The sequence below is a fragment of the Ptiloglossa arizonensis genome, chromosome 13 (assembly GCF_051014685.1).
Source record: "Ptiloglossa arizonensis isolate GNS036 chromosome 13, iyPtiAriz1_principal, whole genome shotgun sequence".
NCBI classification, from domain to species: Eukaryota; Metazoa; Arthropoda; class Insecta; order Hymenoptera; family Colletidae; genus Ptiloglossa; species Ptiloglossa arizonensis.
In genome coordinates this window covers 5,956,153-5,974,344 of record NC_135060.1, presented here as the reverse complement: position 1 = coordinate 5,974,344, position 18,192 = coordinate 5,956,153, and the positions used below count along the sequence as shown (strand labels likewise).

Genomic DNA, 18,192 nt, shown 5'->3' with positions numbered 1-18,192 from the left:
AGAATTAGCGTTAATTATTATCACGATACGTACGAGAGTATTTATGACAATAAACCAGTCACCGAATCACGGAGTTATATATAATTAGGGTGGTACGAGTGCAGGCTCACCTCCGGGACACAATTCTGCACACTTTCTTATTCACCGATCCGAAAGAGACTGCGATTCGACTAAATCACGCAGCGCGCTCGTCCAACCTCGAGAAGAGTTTTTGCATTTCGGCCGTGATCGAATAAGCTGGAAAGGAACTAATTGAATCCAAGGTACGATTACCTGGAAGATGGAAAAATCGTTGTTGTTTGGCGAATTTTTTTTAAATTCAGCCCAATCGTTCGCGTTTCGAGGTTCCGAACGACGGTACCATTATTGGTATTGGTATTGGTATTGATTATACACATTAGGTTTTTTTTATTTGTCACTCGAACCGTTTCTGAGATCATCGAGAAAATTTTTCAATCAGTTAAATGAACCTTTCGCTTTCTAAATTCTATTATCTAAATACAATTTTTCAAACGGTTCGATAATTCAAATTTTTCAAACAGTTGAATCGTTCAATATATTAAGACGTTAATTCAAATGCAAAGAACTGGGAGGTTTCTAAAGAATCGTCGAAGGAGAAGTTCCAATGTTATAAAATTTTTGTTACTAAAATTTTCTACTTTTAGAGCCGTTTATAAATTATGGAAATATATACGTGATTGCTACAAACGAAGAGTGTTTTCGTATAAACTCACGAAGCAGTCTTTGACGAGTTAAGTCTGTAATTTCGGCTTATATATCACATGGAATGACTTTCTATTAATGCAAACCATTTAAATTCATTTCAAGTCGGCAGCCACGAACAATGCAAACTATGAACGGCGCTTGGCTAGCCGCAGTTGCTGAATACTATAAGTTTGCGTCTGCCTTTCCGTTTAAGTCAACTCCTGGATTTGGAATAATGTGTAACTTTTTTTCCCCGATTCAATTAATATTTAGAAACTTCTCTTCTTAAGATTCAATCTTGCCGGTGAATGTATTCAATCGTAATACCATGGCACCTTTTATCATATTATTTAAAAGCAGTTACAATAACGTTGGTCCCTGAAAGAAAAATTTCAAGTTTAAACGAACTCGAAGGAGTTTAACGATCGAAGCGTCTAATTCGACCCGAACATTGAATTTGATAGAATATTTCTAATTGTAAAAGTTACACGTTTCTTTAATGTCGATTGCGTTTAATAATTTACGCATAGTTTGTAGTTTCGTTGGTTTCTTTAATCGATCATTGATTCCCTGATTTGTACAAGGCTCGAGCAAAAAGGTACACAAGTACTCTACTTTCTATTTCAAGATGGCAATAAAGATGCAAGATGCAAGTGGTACACTATTTTACATGCAAACACGGAATCGTACGATATATTGTTTTCTGGATCATAGCCAAGGGGATTTGGAAAGAATCTCGAAATTTCATTGTATAAAGTAGAACGAAACAAGGTTATGAACTCGTACTTCCTTTCGTCTGGCAAAAAAAAGAAATAATAGAAATTATTCGCGACGAATGTTTTATTCTTTTTTTTTTACATATTCGTAAAGTTGTTCCCCTTTTTTTTAAATGCACATTGTGTTAGGGTAGGTGTAGGGAATAGAACGATATAATTAATATTGTACTTTATGTTCGGTGTTTTCTTTCCATCGGAACTCAGATTGTTTATAATTGTTTCTTGTTTAACTCTTTAGGTGTATAAATCACACTTTTACGATTGTTCCTTGTTGAACTCTTTAGATGTTGTGGACGTAATGGGTTGACAAAACTTATCGAGCAACTTAGTACTATACTGTTCTATAAGTTTTATCGAACGATAAAATCTATCGAGCATCTGTTCGATAAATTTTATCGAACGACAAAATTGATTAAACAAACTATTAGGCTCGGTAGATCAGTGTTCTGTGAACGCCTATAGGCGTTCAACGAATACACTTGATAAATGCAACTACGAGATTTCCGCACGTTGCGCGAGTTGAGCGTTCGATTACCTTTCGCTTTCTAAATTCTATTATCTGAATACAGAGAAATCGCGGTGAGTTCAATTGTTATTGGAAATACCAGGTAATCAGTTACGTAAACGCAATAGCCTCAAGCAAAGAACATAAACCTGCGCGAAATGGAGCATTTCAATATTGACGGACTGATAACTCTGAAATACCTTGATCACGTAATTGCGTCTAGCATTGTGATTAGGTCGCTAATTATAAAGGTACATTTGGTGGGAAATTCTAACGGGAAAATATGTACTTTTAATTATACACCGATCGTAGTAATTAATGGATCGCGTCTCTGTACAATTCTGTAGAATAAATTATACACGGAGCTTTATTAGGATATTATTTTAAAAATAAATAAAATAAACGAATAAAATTATAGTATACGATTCGGAGCGTATTAAGGTCCTATAATAGTTGTTTAGGAATAGACCGGGAACAGGATAAAGAGAGTTCTTTGATACATTTCCTTTCGATTAACGTCACGTCCCGATATTGGTGAAAGCGTGAATGCATCTGTAAAAGTGCATTGAAGAATATTCGACCGACACGTGACTGAATTGTGACCGTGGACGCGATCTTTCAGAAAATGTAAAGTATTTCCGTGATGTGGACCGATAACGTCGTTACTTTCAACCTGCTAAGAATCGAGAACGGTAAATCGATACCATTCGTTCGAATTTGCAACTATCTTTAGGCGTGAAATTTAAAAATTAAATCTCGACACGGTGTAATTTATTTTCAAATTGTTCCCGATCCTTATCGAATTTCCTTCTTTCGAACGCCACGTTTTATTCGATTTTCGATCAACATCGGGCAACGAATTCGTACCGTTCTCTTCAATTTCGAGAAGATATCAAAATTTTCTTGGATTTATTTTGATCTCTAATGCGAATAATTAAGATGTTCGCGTGCGAAGTTCGAAGTAAGATTACGATTGTTAATATCAAAACGTGCAAAGTTCGAAGTATCCATTGTTTCGAGTCGTTGTTGAAATTTTATCAAAATACATTATCTGCTGGGAATTTTCAGCCTTCTCAATTACATCGAGTGTAACAGATCCGTCTGGATACACGCCAACGACCACCGACTACAAAAACATTTCGACATTAATCACGATCTCCATTCCCGTCGGTTTCTTTTATTTTCTACTGGACCCGCGACTATTATTAATTGTTCCCCAACTTGTTTTGCCTTAGTTAAAATTTTGGAGAATGTTTCCCAACAACCCTAGTGTTACGTAACGGTGTTATGTAACATCGAACGGTACTCTATAGACATTTGAATATCAAATTGAAGGGAGAAGAAATCTGTTGGCCATTCAAGTGGCACAATTGTCGAACATTCGTAGCACGAACGAACCTTTCGAACTTAAATTCTGATCCAGTAAACCATTCGTTTATTTAAATGTAAAATGTTCGCATTATTCGTTACAATTTTAAGCAAACAGAACTTTGGTATTCATTTATAACTGTTAGACTCGAGACAAATGATCAATACGTGCAGTGTGGGTACACGCTGTCAAAATTTAAGTATTCAATTTTCTTAATCGTGATAATTTTATTGCAACTTTATCAATTGAAATTTATGAAGAAGTTCTCGTAAGTTTGGCCAAATGACCCAATCCATGGTTTTAATCGTCGCGAAGGATTCATACGATACGTGACTCACTTTTACAAGGTGATCGAGACACGTTCTCGAGATTCAACAGCTGCAATAGTCTCACGCGAACACGTGGCAGGACTATAAAGCACATCCACGCAAGGATCGTTCCATTGTTTTTGGAATTAAGGGACTCGCGCGATATTTGGGATAAACAATTTCTAATTAGTGAAAATTTATCGATATTCACCTTGAACCGTGTACGTAGATTTTAGAGCATCGAGCTACCGTGACGAGAGTCATTTTTCAATATTTAAATAGTACCTTTGGTAGTTCTAATGTTATCGAATCTGTGACAGTACGCAATGGAAAGAGAAAACATTGAAATCGATGGTAGAATTTATTCAGTTTACGGATCGATAGATGTACATATGTAATAAACTTTTGTAAATTGGTTTTGAATATTCTTGAATATTCTGATTCTTTTATTTCGAGTACTCTACATCTCTTTTGGCACGTAGTGAATATTTGTGCCGAAATGTCTGAATATTTATCCGAATGTTTGAATATTTATTCAAGACAAGTTTTTGTATCCAGGTATTCGTCGAATATTTCAGTAAATTTCTCGAATCGGCTCGCTAATTACTTTCGTGGGATGCCAGAAAATAGATGGAAAATGAAATCCAGTATGTAAAAAGTTAATTGAGCTACAGATATGATTGCAGCAACTGAAAACGTCGGCGTAATGATACGCTAACGTAGTAAAAGTACTTAGTTTTAATTCTACGCTATTAAAATAGAACGAGCATCCTTTTGTACGTTATGTTGCATGTAATTGCATGTAATTTGAATAGTTACAAGACACTGTTCCTAACATCTCTAGCGAAGGAGTTTCTTCGATTTCAGATACTCGAAGAACAATGTCGATACAAAGTTCTACAATTTTCCGAACAAATTTAAAGCACCGATCGATTAAATAGAAATATATTTTACACCGTTTACGAGTACAGTGGAAGATTTCGATTTTCGAATTGTTTCTCAAAGGATTCCTTTCATTTTCTTTTTCACGAAGAAAAGCAAAATTAATTAGGACTGAACAAAAATTAATCGACACTGCTCACATTCCTTTCACTCGTAGTACCATGTTCTTTTTAATCCGGAACTGATCTTTCTTTCTCCCCGCAGTACATTGTATTTATACATATAAATTAGGAAAGATTTGATAAAAGTATTCTCGGTTTATTTTTCTGCGAATTTCAATACTTCAACGGTTGGACGAATTGCACAGAATCTTGATAACTGTGAAGAAATTTCTAATGCTCCTAGCGAAGGAGTTTCTCTGGTCTGAAGGGAATCAAGGTACCCGAATATAAACTTCCATATCGAGTTTGTTAGGGATGATTGCACGAATGCAGTCAATCTGAGATTCTTAGCTCTGTATCGTAACACGTTCAACGTACGTTCGCACAGGGTATCAGGTCCGTGAAGTACAGCCGAGTCTTAACGAGCGTTTTTGTCACTTCCATGTTATACCGGGTGAAATACGTATCACGATCGTGTCTATAATGTTTCTATTGGACAGATTCGAATTCTTTCTATCTTGGATAACACAGTTCGGAAAGTTCTTGAAAGTGACAACGTTATCATTCCCGTGCAATTTTTTTTAGAAGCGTTCGATTTAACGTTCAATTTTTGCGAACACAATCTTGTAGTTTCTCTTCCCTTATTTTCTCCATTAATTCAACGAAATTTGACAGAAGTACAATATTACGATAATTCAAATTCGCATTAAGTTTCAACGCGCTCAACGTTCTCGTGCACAGTCAAATGAATGATAATTTAAAATTCTAACCAAAGTTACTCGATGATTCAACGCAAAACAATTCTTCCATTTTGAGATACTTATACGTAGAAGCGTTATGAAACGCTCGCGGCAAGAATTGTTAACGTTATTCCAAAGTATAATAAATTACGCGATTATCAAAGAAACTAGACATTTCGTACTAATGATCGGTATCGAAGACTCCAAATCCTTGTTTACAAGGATATCAGCACCATCCTGGCTTTTCGAGCCAGTTGAAAACTTCCAGGACGTTCTCTTCGTTTCTGAGATCGCATACGATCGGATAGAATTTATCCTTGCCGAGTTCCGCTGTTAGCTCCTCGAGCTTGTCCTTTCTTCTCGCGAGACCAACCACCTTAACACCATGGCTCACGAGGGATTTCGCGATCACAGCACCAATACCAACGCCTGCACCGGTTACAATTGCTACTTTTCCAGCCCAACGATCCATTGTCCGCGATGTCGTTCTCCAGTCCCTGAACCGTCTACACGAGGACCACTTTATATCGAACTTGGGTTTTCGGTTAGTGAGATTATTAGTGAGAGATTACACGGTTCGTTATGCCTTGTCGCGATAATGTTAAGTACCAGTCGCTCGATCGAACGCCCTTATATTTTGCAGACAACGATAATCGTCAGATTGGAAAGAAAGATAGCGAACGAGAACGAATTATCGACGATAATAGTGGGTCGTGTGGCTCCCTGATCGTAATTACAAATCATCGAAATCGTATCGCGTTTGATCCTATATCTCTCGGAAAAATCTCATTGATACGTTACAAATATTTTTGAACGAATAGAAGAAAGTTCTCAAGTTTCATTTTTCACGTCTGTGAACTTTATTTATATTGGTTCTGATGGATAGCAATTTGTAACGTACGATATGATCGTACAACGAGGATTTAGAACTTTAATCCTGTAAAGATTCACCAGTTGGAAAATTTTTAAAATATACTACTTTGTAAAATAAAAGAATGTTAATGAAAAAAGAAAGGATCACAGCTATCGAAGAGTCGATAGGTGTAAACGTGGAAATCGAAAATAATTTATGTAAATTTTATATACATTATTTGCTGCGAAAACATATTGTTTTTATTTCTTATAGTTCGTACAGATTGGAACGCATCTAAAAGTAAACGGTTAACGTAAAAAAATAGAATGTAATTTATTGAACGCAACAAACAAGTATGTAAGAAACTCTATTTAATAAACTTTATTATATTAATAGCGATTCCAATTAGATATGGAATTTTTCTTCTTTTACTCGTCAGATATATAATATCAATAATTTTTACCTTATGAAAATCATATTATAATACTTCACGATCGAAACGTAATCATTGATAGAATTCTCTCACATTATTGCGTTCAATGTTTGCGTTACATTGATCTCTGCGTTACGTAAAGATCGAAAATGCAACTCATTGTTTGAACTGCAGTTTTACAGACAATTCGATGTTGCAACGTTACTGCAGCTTGGAACTTCAGCACGATAAGATACGTCTCGATTCTAGTGTCTTGATACAAGTATAAATATAATTAGTGTATATAAAGAATAGTAAGCAGCTTAATTTATTAATTAGCAGATAGTAAAATGATAATTCTTAATAAGAATACAATGAATACAATTAGATGTAATGCAATATAGCCAGTATTTTCTTTTAGGTGAAATGAATGTATCTTTTCATTTTATTATATTTAATGTAAAAAATATAATAAAACGAACAAATTATCAGTCGTATCTGTTTCTGGATTTTCGTCACCGAAAACTCCCGTATTATAGTATTATATCGTATTAAAGTTAACTGTTTTGACATAAACAAAAGTTACATACATATTGCTCTGCGCGATTCATTTTCTAGCGTATTTTTCTTCTCAGTTTCCGATAAGTTTTCTTGAACCTAAAACCACAGATACCGTATATGTATATTTGCGGATATTATAAAAAGAAGTAACTTATAAGGTTTAATTCGAAGTTGTTCGAAATTTTAATAATGAAGTTCCCTAACCAACTGGTGAATTTGCCGGCATGAGGAAAACGTCATATATCTGGAAGAAATGTTTATCGTATAATATTCATATCGAACTAATAACAAAAGTATTTCGGGAAATGATTTTCTCACATACCTCTACGCTTTGTGGTGTTCCTAATGCATACATCACAGCATCGGAAATATCCTTTTCTTTTAATGTTGGTATCTTGTCAACGATTGCTTTAGATTTAACAATATTTTTCAACATATCTGTTAATACTGCTCCTGGACTGATGTTCTGTCGAAACACAAACTCAAATTTTGGGACTGTTGGACATATTGTACAATTTTATCATACTGGCAAATGAAAATTTCGAGATACCGAATTTTCGATGTGACGAACTGTTTTAAAAAATGAAATCTTACCGTAACTTTAATGCTCAGTTTAGCCTCTATCAATTCGTGGCGAATTTCCATACTCAACGCATTCAGAGCATATTTACTGGCAGCGTACATACCAATCGGAGTGTGTATGGTTTCCGCAAAGTGTCCAGCCATGCTGTAAGTTGCATATGCAAACATTTGTGATTATTCACGATTTTGCTTACTTGGGTGTTGTATTCTCAAATTTCGTTCGTTCGAGTTTAACACACAGGACTCACTGTGTTCACGTTTCGTTCACTCTCGATTCATTTTCTTCGATTTAAACGAGCGATTCACGTTTCGATTTATTTTCATTTAATTTGTACAATCGGAAACTGCTTATATGTATCTCGAAAATGATTAAAAAGCGGTTTTTCGATTTCTCTGTGCGGAACAAATTTACGTGGTCCGACTACTCTCGTACCTTTAGGATACCCTATATATTTAATTAGGGATACTCTAATTATTTGTCAAATAATTGTCGATATTTTACTGATTTCTATGCACGTATTATACTCCACAGACGTTTAATCAAGAAAGAAATGGAAAAAATTAAAACGAATAACTAAAGCTATTCGAACAGAGTTAATGTTTCTCGCGCGTATAAATTTGGAAAGTTACATACCTGTTAATGTTAATTATATGTCCTGGTACATTGCGTTTCTTTATAGACTGTGAAAATTCGCGTGCACAAATTGCCGGAGCTATTACATTAATATCTAACACTTTACGATGTTCTTCAATGGGCCCATCTGCAACAGAATATTAGATTGTAATTCTATAAATATTTAATGTTATAGTTAGAACAGATAACTGATTGTAGAGATATAATCATCGTGACAATAATTACAGAATCTTAAAATATTTAATATTTAATTGCACTCGTCCGTTTAGGCCACGAAATTGTTGTTTTAAGAAGTGTGACTGTATAATTGTATATGAACCTGAAAATCATCCGTATGTCGATACGAAATTCTGTGCATTTAGTAAGAATGCAGACCAATGCACGTACACTATCGGTCAAAAGTTTGCAGTGACTGCATTGCATTTTCTTGGATGTAGATTGTAGTGTGGAAAACGTAAAACGATTTGACTTTTCGAAATCTTGTGTGCATGTTCGTTAAATATTTCGCAGACTCGTCAGTTTTATTACTCTTTCATAATTGAACTGCAAATTCGCATGCAATGTCGAATAAATAACTAAACGAAAGGTTGTAATTTACCGAGAAATGCTTAAAACCGTTCTACTTTCACAATTTCTTTAATTTTTGAACCAATATAATTAATTGGAATTGTTTTTCGACGTTGTGTTTTTTTAAAAATCTGTAAATATTTTAAATACGCATACAAATCAGCAATCGAACGTTTGTTTTCGCTTGGTTATTTGAGCGAGAATTACAATGTAACGCGAGATCGTGAATTCTTGAGCGTTAGTGTATATCTTTCGATAGAAATGAAGGTCGTCGTGTCGCGGTTATTGACCGCTGCAAAACAACTTCGATAAATCTGCACTAGCTGCATCGTGGGATGTGTTCTTGTGTGTATATTGTTCATATAACAAACTTGTCGAACCTGATTTCCAGCTCTGTGCAGTTTTGTCCCTTTTTATACGCGATACGTATCCACAAGAAACAAGGATTACGTATTTTTCACACACAACGCAAGCTTTATCGATAACAGTATCTCAATCTCAAAACAAATACGTATCGCGTGCAATTTTTATGGGGTATTATTGTATACAACTATTCGAAGGAGATTTAAAATGTAGAAAACGTATCTTTCTTTCAATATTTTTAAAAAAAGTGAGCTATAAAATGTTAAATAAACTCTCCTATCAGTTGTCGTTAAATACTGTAATAAATTTGTCATGATAAGATATGAAATAATATTTTATTAGATAAAGGAATCAATTCATTTATAATAGAACGAAGAACTGAGATCTTCACGAAGGAGAAACGTTCTCGTTACACTGTGTCTTTCTCCAGATCACTGTACTTTTCGGTGAAGTATTCTTCTATAATTAAATTTAATGCAAATATATCGAATGACGAAGCTAGTCATTATTTTTATGTTACGTTAGTCGACTTCTACAGTAGGACGACGACCTGTTTATTTGTATATATATGTACGTACACATACCTGGTAAATAACGGTACACGTATATTGGGTCGGTCAAGAATATAGCTGATAATTACTAGCCACGTCTCTTGCTTCGCGAACTTTTGATAAATTAATTTAATTCAAATCAATTTAAATATTATATAATATATTATGAAAATCTAATCTAAACATACAAAATAATCACAAACTGTTTTTACGTACCGAAATTTATATTATTAGAACCAAAATCTTTGAAAAATATTTTCAAGTATATATATATTAACTTCGTTAATTTTATTCGTAGATAACAAGTACACAAACGGAGAAAATGAACGATTCAAGAGTGTCACTCGTAGGACTATTATTTCTTTGAATGGAAAGCATCGATCGAACTTCTAATTATTCTACGTAAAAAAATACTGCGTAAAATAATAAAGAAACGATTAGTTCACGGGATATTTTAAATAATTATCCTTATTAAAAAAAGATGCCTGAACGATTCACTGTACGTCTTTAAGAAAAATCCTCTTACACATTTATACGTACCTATGCATACTTACCTTCGTCGTTTGCCAATACTCTATTTTTCTTTCGACTTTCCGCGACATTAGAATCAAATTCTCACGAAGAGAAACATGTAAAAAACTCGTTCGAAAGAGGCTGTCAGAGATACCGATCTAACCCAGATAACGCTACCTTGCTCCGTTAAGTACCGCATTGTATGTTTTCAAATCGATAATTACTATCTACGAGAATCGCGCGGAGTGTTCGAATAAATTCTAATCCAGGTAACCGATTTCCTGAGAAAAGGGTCGCGATCTTAAACGGTAGAGAGATTTTAAAGGGCGAGTTCAAACTTTCTACCGATGATGAATGTTGCATTGGCGATTCCGGCATTGTTTATAAGAATATCGGCGCCGTTCAATTCCTTTTCGATCCACTTAAAAGTATCGAGGATGTTCTCCTCTTTTCTGAGATCGCACTCGATCGGGTAGAACATGTCCTTCTTGAGTTCCTCTTTCAGCTCCTGAAGCTTGTCGAGTCTCCTCGCGAGACCGACCACCTTAACACCATGATCTACGAGAGATTTCGCGATCACGAGACCAATACCGGCGCTAGCCCCGGTCACGATCGCTACTTTTCCAACCCAACGATCCATCGTTCGCGGTACCGTTCTGCAAACTGACCTGTCTGCGCGATCTTCCGCCGGTTCTATACGCTGGATTTACACTTCTCGGCCAATCAGCGCCGAGTACGGTAAACTGTATCGTCCCGACATTATTCAATTGAACTGTCTCGGAGATAAGAACAATCACCGACGAGTGTATCAACACGCCGGGAGTGATTCTCGCGCGACATTTTATTCATGTTCGTACGATTCCATTCGGTATCGGTGTTGTTGCAAAAATCACACCGATCGATTGCAACGGTTCGAAGCAGTTCAGTCACGTTCGTGAAATAAAAAATATCGAATGTTTCGTCCCCGAACTTCGGTGATTTATTATTAGCGTGGGTCATCGATCGCGATTCGTATGTAACAAGACGTCTCGTTTGGGAAACGAGAGAGTCAACGTTCCAATAACTTCTCAACGGATACGGTATCATTTTCTGGTTTAACGTACAATGTTACAAACGTTAAAATAATTTGAAATCATAAATGAAGTTAGTCGTGCGAAACGTGTACGGTTGTATTTCTGAAATATCAGTTTCGATCGAAAAGGAAGACATTTTTTTCCCGAATGTATGTATTCCTTTTTATAAATGAATGTACTCTTTTGCTCATTTATGCCGATAAATGTATTCCATTTCCGTGGATAGTATTGTTCCCGTAAAAGTTGTAACGTTACAACCGACTCCGCTCTTTTCTACCATTAAAAAATACATTTTCAAGCATATCGAAAAAAAGAATCGTTTGGACATTTTGGAATATCGATCGTGATTCGGATAATGTTGCCTTTTCGGATGAATCATCTTTTTGGCATACGATGTAAAACACGACGGACACGATCTCATTTGGAATTTTTTTAATTATACGATAGAAAGAATTTGAGTATCGTATAATTAAAGAGTCCAAACCAGGTCGTGTTGGCACTCGTTTTAGTCGGGGAAACCTTGCCAAACCATTGAAAATAATCTCACAAAGATATAATGAAAATAATAATATTTTTAATTTTCATCTGAACAAAATAGCGAAAGATCGATGCGTATAAAAGAAATGGTGTCGAATAATTCGTTATCCAGAGTACTGCAAGTAACAGTTCTCGATCGTAAAACACCGAACATGATAGAATACCGTGGTATGTATTTAAAGTAAGAATCTGTAGAGAAGATCGATGCAAGATCAAAATATTATCCGATACATTACGATACGTTCACGAGTACAAAATTCACATAGAATAACGCTGGATTCGTTTATTCTGTCTTTCAATTCTCTTTATATAAAGAAAAAAAAGTCGATTACATTTTTAGTTTGCGTCGCATTGGAGTTTATATAAAGGTTGTTTCTTTCGGTTCGATGTTAAGTAAAAGACTACTTAATACGAGGAAGTTTTCGTTTATTATCCTAAATTGGTATTCATTTCTTTTGGAACACCGATGGTTTCGTTTTGTGGCATAATTATGATTTCGTGAACCTGGAAAAAAAACACAACAATTACGTATATTCGTATAATTCGTCTGAAACACTTTGTATTGTATTCTCTTTGTATAATTGAATTCGATATATTTGTTCGTGCTTACTTCTACACCCTCTGGTGTTCCTAATGTATAAATTACAGCATTGGCGATGTCTTTGTCTCTTAATACCGTTGCGGTCGAGGCAGTTTCTTCGGTAACGGTGGATACACCAGCGAACATATCTGTCAATACTGCTCCAGGACTGATACTCTATAAAAATACAAACATTCTACGAAATCCTATAATTTCAGGCCCGTATTCGAAATCGGTACGGTTAACAACACGACCCATTTGATAATTTACCGTTGATAAAGACCCTTTCCTTAATATCGTAGATTAAAATTCTTTCAAAAACGAATATTCATAACGATTCGGAGCTCTTTGCGATAGACTTGAATAAATTTCTATACTATTAACTTAAATACTATACATATATATATATACTATTGTTCGCACGATGCGTCTAATACTTTATTGATCAATTTTGCGAACATTTTACGAACGACTTCGTGGTTTCGTTGATTTACGAACGTTGAAGAAATTTTAATTACATTCTGAGGCCGATAGACACAATATTATAACGTAATGTATCGTATCGATCGATTGAAAAATCCAAGTTAACAAGACGACGACAAAGTCTTCGACAAATCGGATCTTACCGTAATTTTGATTTTCAGTTTATCCGCGATAAATTCGTGGCGCAGCTCCGATCCCAAAGCAGTTAGGGCATATTTACTGGCAGCGTACATACCAAGCGGAGCGTACAAGGATTCTGCGAAGTGTCCGGCTATGCTGTAAGTTTCATTTTGTATATCGATTAGCCGTAGAATCGAGTTCAATACGTTCGAGTTCATTCTGTTTCCTTTACTTTGAATTTCTTACGTTTCAATTTATCCAAGTTCGTCGAAATTGAAATTTACGACGGAGATACGTAATTTTGTTAAGTTACGCGCTACAAGTCAGAAGAATCACGTACCTGTTGATATTAACAATATGTGCAGGCACTTTACGTTTCTTGATAGACTGCGCAAATTCTCGGGCACAAATCGTCGGAGATATTACGTTGGTGTCTAATACTTTACGATATGCCTCGCTGGGTGCAGCTGCAACGGAAGATCAATTTATAATTCGTTTGTTCGAATGACGTTACGTGTGCGGAAAAAAAGATTACTCGTACGTTTAAGGCTGCGCGCGATACGTTTACGGTTACAACGTGCCAGAAATAATTACAGAGTTAACTGCAATAAAATTTGGGGCGATGAAAGAAATCATCCAAGACTTTAGGGATTTATAGTAACGGAAATAGTAAAAAGAAATGGTTAATCAACGTAGTTACCGAAATCAACTCTATATGAAATCTACTTTTATATTTAGAAAATTATCTGCTTTTATATTCGTATCGTAAATGGGTTTCGTTGCAACAGATTTGATATAAATAGAAAGATTATCTTGGAAGTATACTAGTTTTTTACATCATTTGATAAATACAAATCTAGCACATGTTTCGGTACTTATCTATGGTACGGTTGATGTTATTACCGTGTCGTTATCAGGAAGAAAGACACACCGAACGTCTTACGAATAAACTTTTGTATTTTCATCCGTGGGACATTTTTTATTATAAACTTTTAACAAAATCTTGGTAACTCGACGGATCTTTTTTCTATTTCCATGTATTGTATAATAGTTACTTCTGTCGGTGAAACGTTCCGAGTTAACTTGAGTCTGTTTCGTTCAATCGAATATTATGTCGATTATGTCGCTCTCGTTTACAGTCGCTATATACGATCTTCGCTTCACGAGTCACCAGCTTTGTATTGTGTTAGAGAATGCTTCTACAACCGTCTCAAGATACATTACGAAGTAAATGATGTAACTTCGCGAACCAATGATGACACGCGAGAAGCATTAAATATGAATTCTAAGTTTTCAAGGAGTCGTACGAAAACAAACCATTCAGGTGGCAAGAAATATTAATGCCCATAGAAATGAAATTGTGCAACATGGTCGATCAAACGCTTTTTTCATTCTGTTCGTTAAGAATTGTATATTTAAGTATGTAAATTTAGATTATCAGGAAAACGAAGTGCAGATACTTTGTATCGTGTTTACAAAATTTCCATTAAAAAATTCATTATTTTTGTTATATAATTGCACGTGCAATAATTTTGCTTTTTAACTTAACGCGTCAAGATATAATAGTCATGATGTTACGTCACTACTATTATGTATTACTATAACGTATATCTAGGTTGTTCGATAAGTTTTGTCGTTCGATAAAACTTCTCGAACAACCTATTATACGAGGGATTAGAGAATAATATTGGGTTGTTCGGAAAGTCATATCGTATTTTTTGGTGAAAATGAAACACAATTGTTTCAGAGTATGTAAAATCACTTTCCGAACAACCCAATAACAATATCGTATCGCTTGCAATTCTACCGCAGTTTGAATTTCCATTATAACGTTTCATAGATACAAGGTTGTTCCGCTTCACTCGAGCGTTAATTAGTGCTTGAAAAAATCCCAACAGCTCGATGAAACGTAAATAAACGTATACTACCGAGTTTGAAATTGACGTTTTGAATAGATCTCTCGACGAAACGAGTCTTCGATATCGTTCAATTTTCGAGACTCGAAATTGAGCGAACCCTCGAACGAGAAATCGTGCAAGATTGATTAATACCGATCAGCGGTGTCATATCGATGACTCCGGCATTGTTCACGAGGATGTCAGCGCCTCCCAATTCCTTTTCGGTCCACTTGAAAGCCTTCACGATGGACTCCTCGTTCCTAAGATCGCACTGGATCGGATAGAACATGCCACTTTTAAGTTTCGCGGCAAGCTCCTGGAGCTTGTCCTTCCTTCTCGCGAGACCAACCACCTTAACATTATGCTCCACGAGAGCTTTCGCGATCGCGGCACCAATACCAGCGCTTGCACCGGTCACAATTGCTATTTTTCCAGCCCAACGATCCATGGTTCGCGGTAGCGTTACGACGATTTTCAACCGTCCACTGAATCCTACGACCGCTTTATATTGTACGCGCGTTTTCTATTGGTTACGTCAGAATGCAACTAATCAGCGCAAGCGCACTGTATTTCTTGGTAATTACTAGACTCGGCTGATCGTTACATGCAATAGCGATCAGCGATAAATATCGATTCCACGGTATCGTGTACGGTCACTTGAAACTTTAATTGTGTACGATATCAATTTATAATAAATTGTTCGTTAAGTTTTATCGCAAGGGAAAACTTATCGAACAACTTGGTAAATGTTCCTTTCATTGATATAATTGTGCTCTGTAAAACCCGGAGGGTTCCGCAAGTTTTTTCATTTACGATAATCGAAGATAAGGGCACCATGACTCTGCTACTGTCATTCGTTTCGGTTATCGTCGTAGAAAATTTCTGACGTGATTGCAATTCGTCAAACGCATTGATTTTTCGTTAAGGTATTTCTTCGGTGACGCGAAAGATGCGAACATTTTAGACACTGCGTAGACGAATAGGAGTTTATCGAATTTCGAGAAATTCATGAATTATTCAATTTTTCCTTTAGACTGGAATAGATTCTATGGGATAGAACTTTTAAGGCAGGGCATTTAAATATTTACAAATACTGCTGCTTACGTAGAAATCGAATGGATGCTCGAAAGTGTGGTCCCTGAAGACAGTGTCGGTTCATCCATTTCTTAAGTAAGAAAGTGTGCATTATGAAAAAATCTAAGTTTGTTTCCTCGGTAATACAATTGGACGATGTAATAATTATAAAAAAGTATTCGCTTCACCTCTTGTTCGCAATACCTACAAAAAATCTTATTTTCGGAAGTTGGGAGTGTACTCTCATCCTCATGAAAGGACACATGTTTCAGTCGGTGTTCCATCCTTCGTAACGATCAACCAAATCGAACGATGACCGTCTCGTTCACATTGGATAAAAACTGTGTATTACGTAGTCAAAACGTTCACGAGGCATCGATCGAGTGCAAACGGTATTTTCGATGCACCATTGTACCTCGCGAAACAATACCACCGTAAAACGTTAACTCGATGCGTTAACTACGACGACGGTGCGGTCGGTTCTAGGAACTGGCCCTTTTAATTGGTAAAATCGTTCCACGCCCTTTGTCCTGGTGGTAAGATCGGTCTTCCTCCTTTCGAGAGATCGAATACGCCAATCGGGTTCTAAAACCCCCAAATATTCGTTAGCGAATCCACGGTACGTCGATCGTGGAAAATTTTGTAGTCAGTTCTACCATGAACAAGTAGACAAGTCGACCTTCGATAAGATCGCGAGTGGATCGTACATCCGCCGAGTGTATTCGAGACACGGCTTATTATTCAATTGTAGAACGATTTCAGGCAAGTCTTAAAGTTACAACGCACGTCGATGCAAACACCATCGCTGTTACGTTTATCTGGAAAAAATTTTGCGTTTATTGTTCGATCGTGGAACGATTTCAGGCAAGTTTTAAAGTTAAAACGCACGATGATGGAAATACTATGGCTATTGGGTTTACGTAACAACAATGTTGCGTTTATCGTTCGATTGCAGAACGATTTCAGGCAAGTTTTAAAATTAAAACGCATTTTCAAGTGCACCGAAGTGTTTCGTATGCGCGGCAACACGGCGTTACAGAGTGTATAAACTAATCGAATAAGTCAAATTGATTGTAACGCGACTTGATTGAAAAACAGTGCACGTCGTACCGAGTTACTACAAGCGCGCACAATGTTTAAATAAATAATTTACAACGGTGAGATAAATGTTGGATGCGTTATCGTAGACAGATGTTACGTGTGTATTGAACACACGATGGATTTGAAATTAATTTTATGCAACTAATTCAAAAAAAGTGCACCTTGAACCAAGTGTTGTTTCAGTCGTATCGCAAGATACGTCAGACGAGACGTTACGAGCGTTAACGTAGACAACCGTTGCATGTAAATTAAACCGTGCGATCTTGTTGTCTCTCGAAGACACTCTTCGCAACTGATTTGATCAGTATGTAAACGTCGCGAACCGCAAGCAATGAAAACACATGGATCGATGCGGTCAAGAAAGATGTTAGCTCGTAAAGGGTAAACGTTTTGGATCGGTTGTCGAGAATGCGCAAGATTCGACACAGTGACCATACGTGATTAATGATAACCTTCGGATGAAAGATTGATTCCTCTAGTGTTTCCAAATACGATAATATAGGTCATTGACTCGTGATATCAACGAATCTAAGGAACCGAAAGTTTCCATTGGAAAGTAGTAAACCAAGCGGTTGTAAACAAATATCGATTCACTATTGTAGCCCTTATCGGTTCATCGTTGTGTTCTCCAATGTCGTGGTCTCTTCAAAGGTTTACAAATAACGAAAAGCGACGATGATCAGGATCTTCCACGTACAACTGCGAGAATACGATTCTAAATGGAGCAAGTAACCACAACAATCCCTTACACACAGCTGAAATTGAATTCCATTGAACATTTGTTGAACGTAACTCCTGGTTGCTTCTTTTCAATTTATTTCGTATCGGTTCCTTTCTCGAGGCA

At 36.1% G+C, this 18,192-nt stretch overlaps 2 protein-coding genes across 2 annotated transcripts; both read right to left on the bottom strand.

The window, feature by feature from the left end:
* Positions 1 to 6,549: 6,549 nt before the first annotated feature.
* LOC143153758 (farnesol dehydrogenase-like) lies at positions 6,550 to 11,133 on the bottom strand. Its single transcript, XM_076325270.1, has 6 exons — positions 10,828 to 11,133; positions 8,489 to 8,615; positions 7,867 to 7,999; positions 7,595 to 7,738; positions 7,477 to 7,516; positions 6,550 to 7,368 (listed from the first exon to the last, which is right to left on the bottom strand). Exons 1-6 carry the CDS (start codon positions 11,120 to 11,122, stop codon positions 7,343 to 7,345), a joined length of 765 nt encoding a protein of 254 aa, XP_076181385.1. The 5' UTR covers positions 11,123 to 11,133; the 3' UTR covers positions 6,550 to 7,342.
* Positions 11,134 to 12,360: 1,227 nt separating this feature from the next.
* LOC143153957 (farnesol dehydrogenase) lies at positions 12,361 to 15,657 on the bottom strand. The gene is made up of 5 exons (XM_076325642.1): positions 15,327 to 15,657; positions 13,616 to 13,742; positions 13,299 to 13,431; positions 12,703 to 12,849; positions 12,361 to 12,596 (listed from the first exon to the last, which is right to left on the bottom strand). The coding sequence occupies exons 1-5, from the start codon at positions 15,619 to 15,621 to the stop codon at positions 12,522 to 12,524; spliced, it is 777 nt and encodes a 258-aa protein (XP_076181757.1). The 5' UTR covers positions 15,622 to 15,657; the 3' UTR covers positions 12,361 to 12,521.
* Positions 15,658 to 18,192: the final 2,535 nt, after the last annotated feature.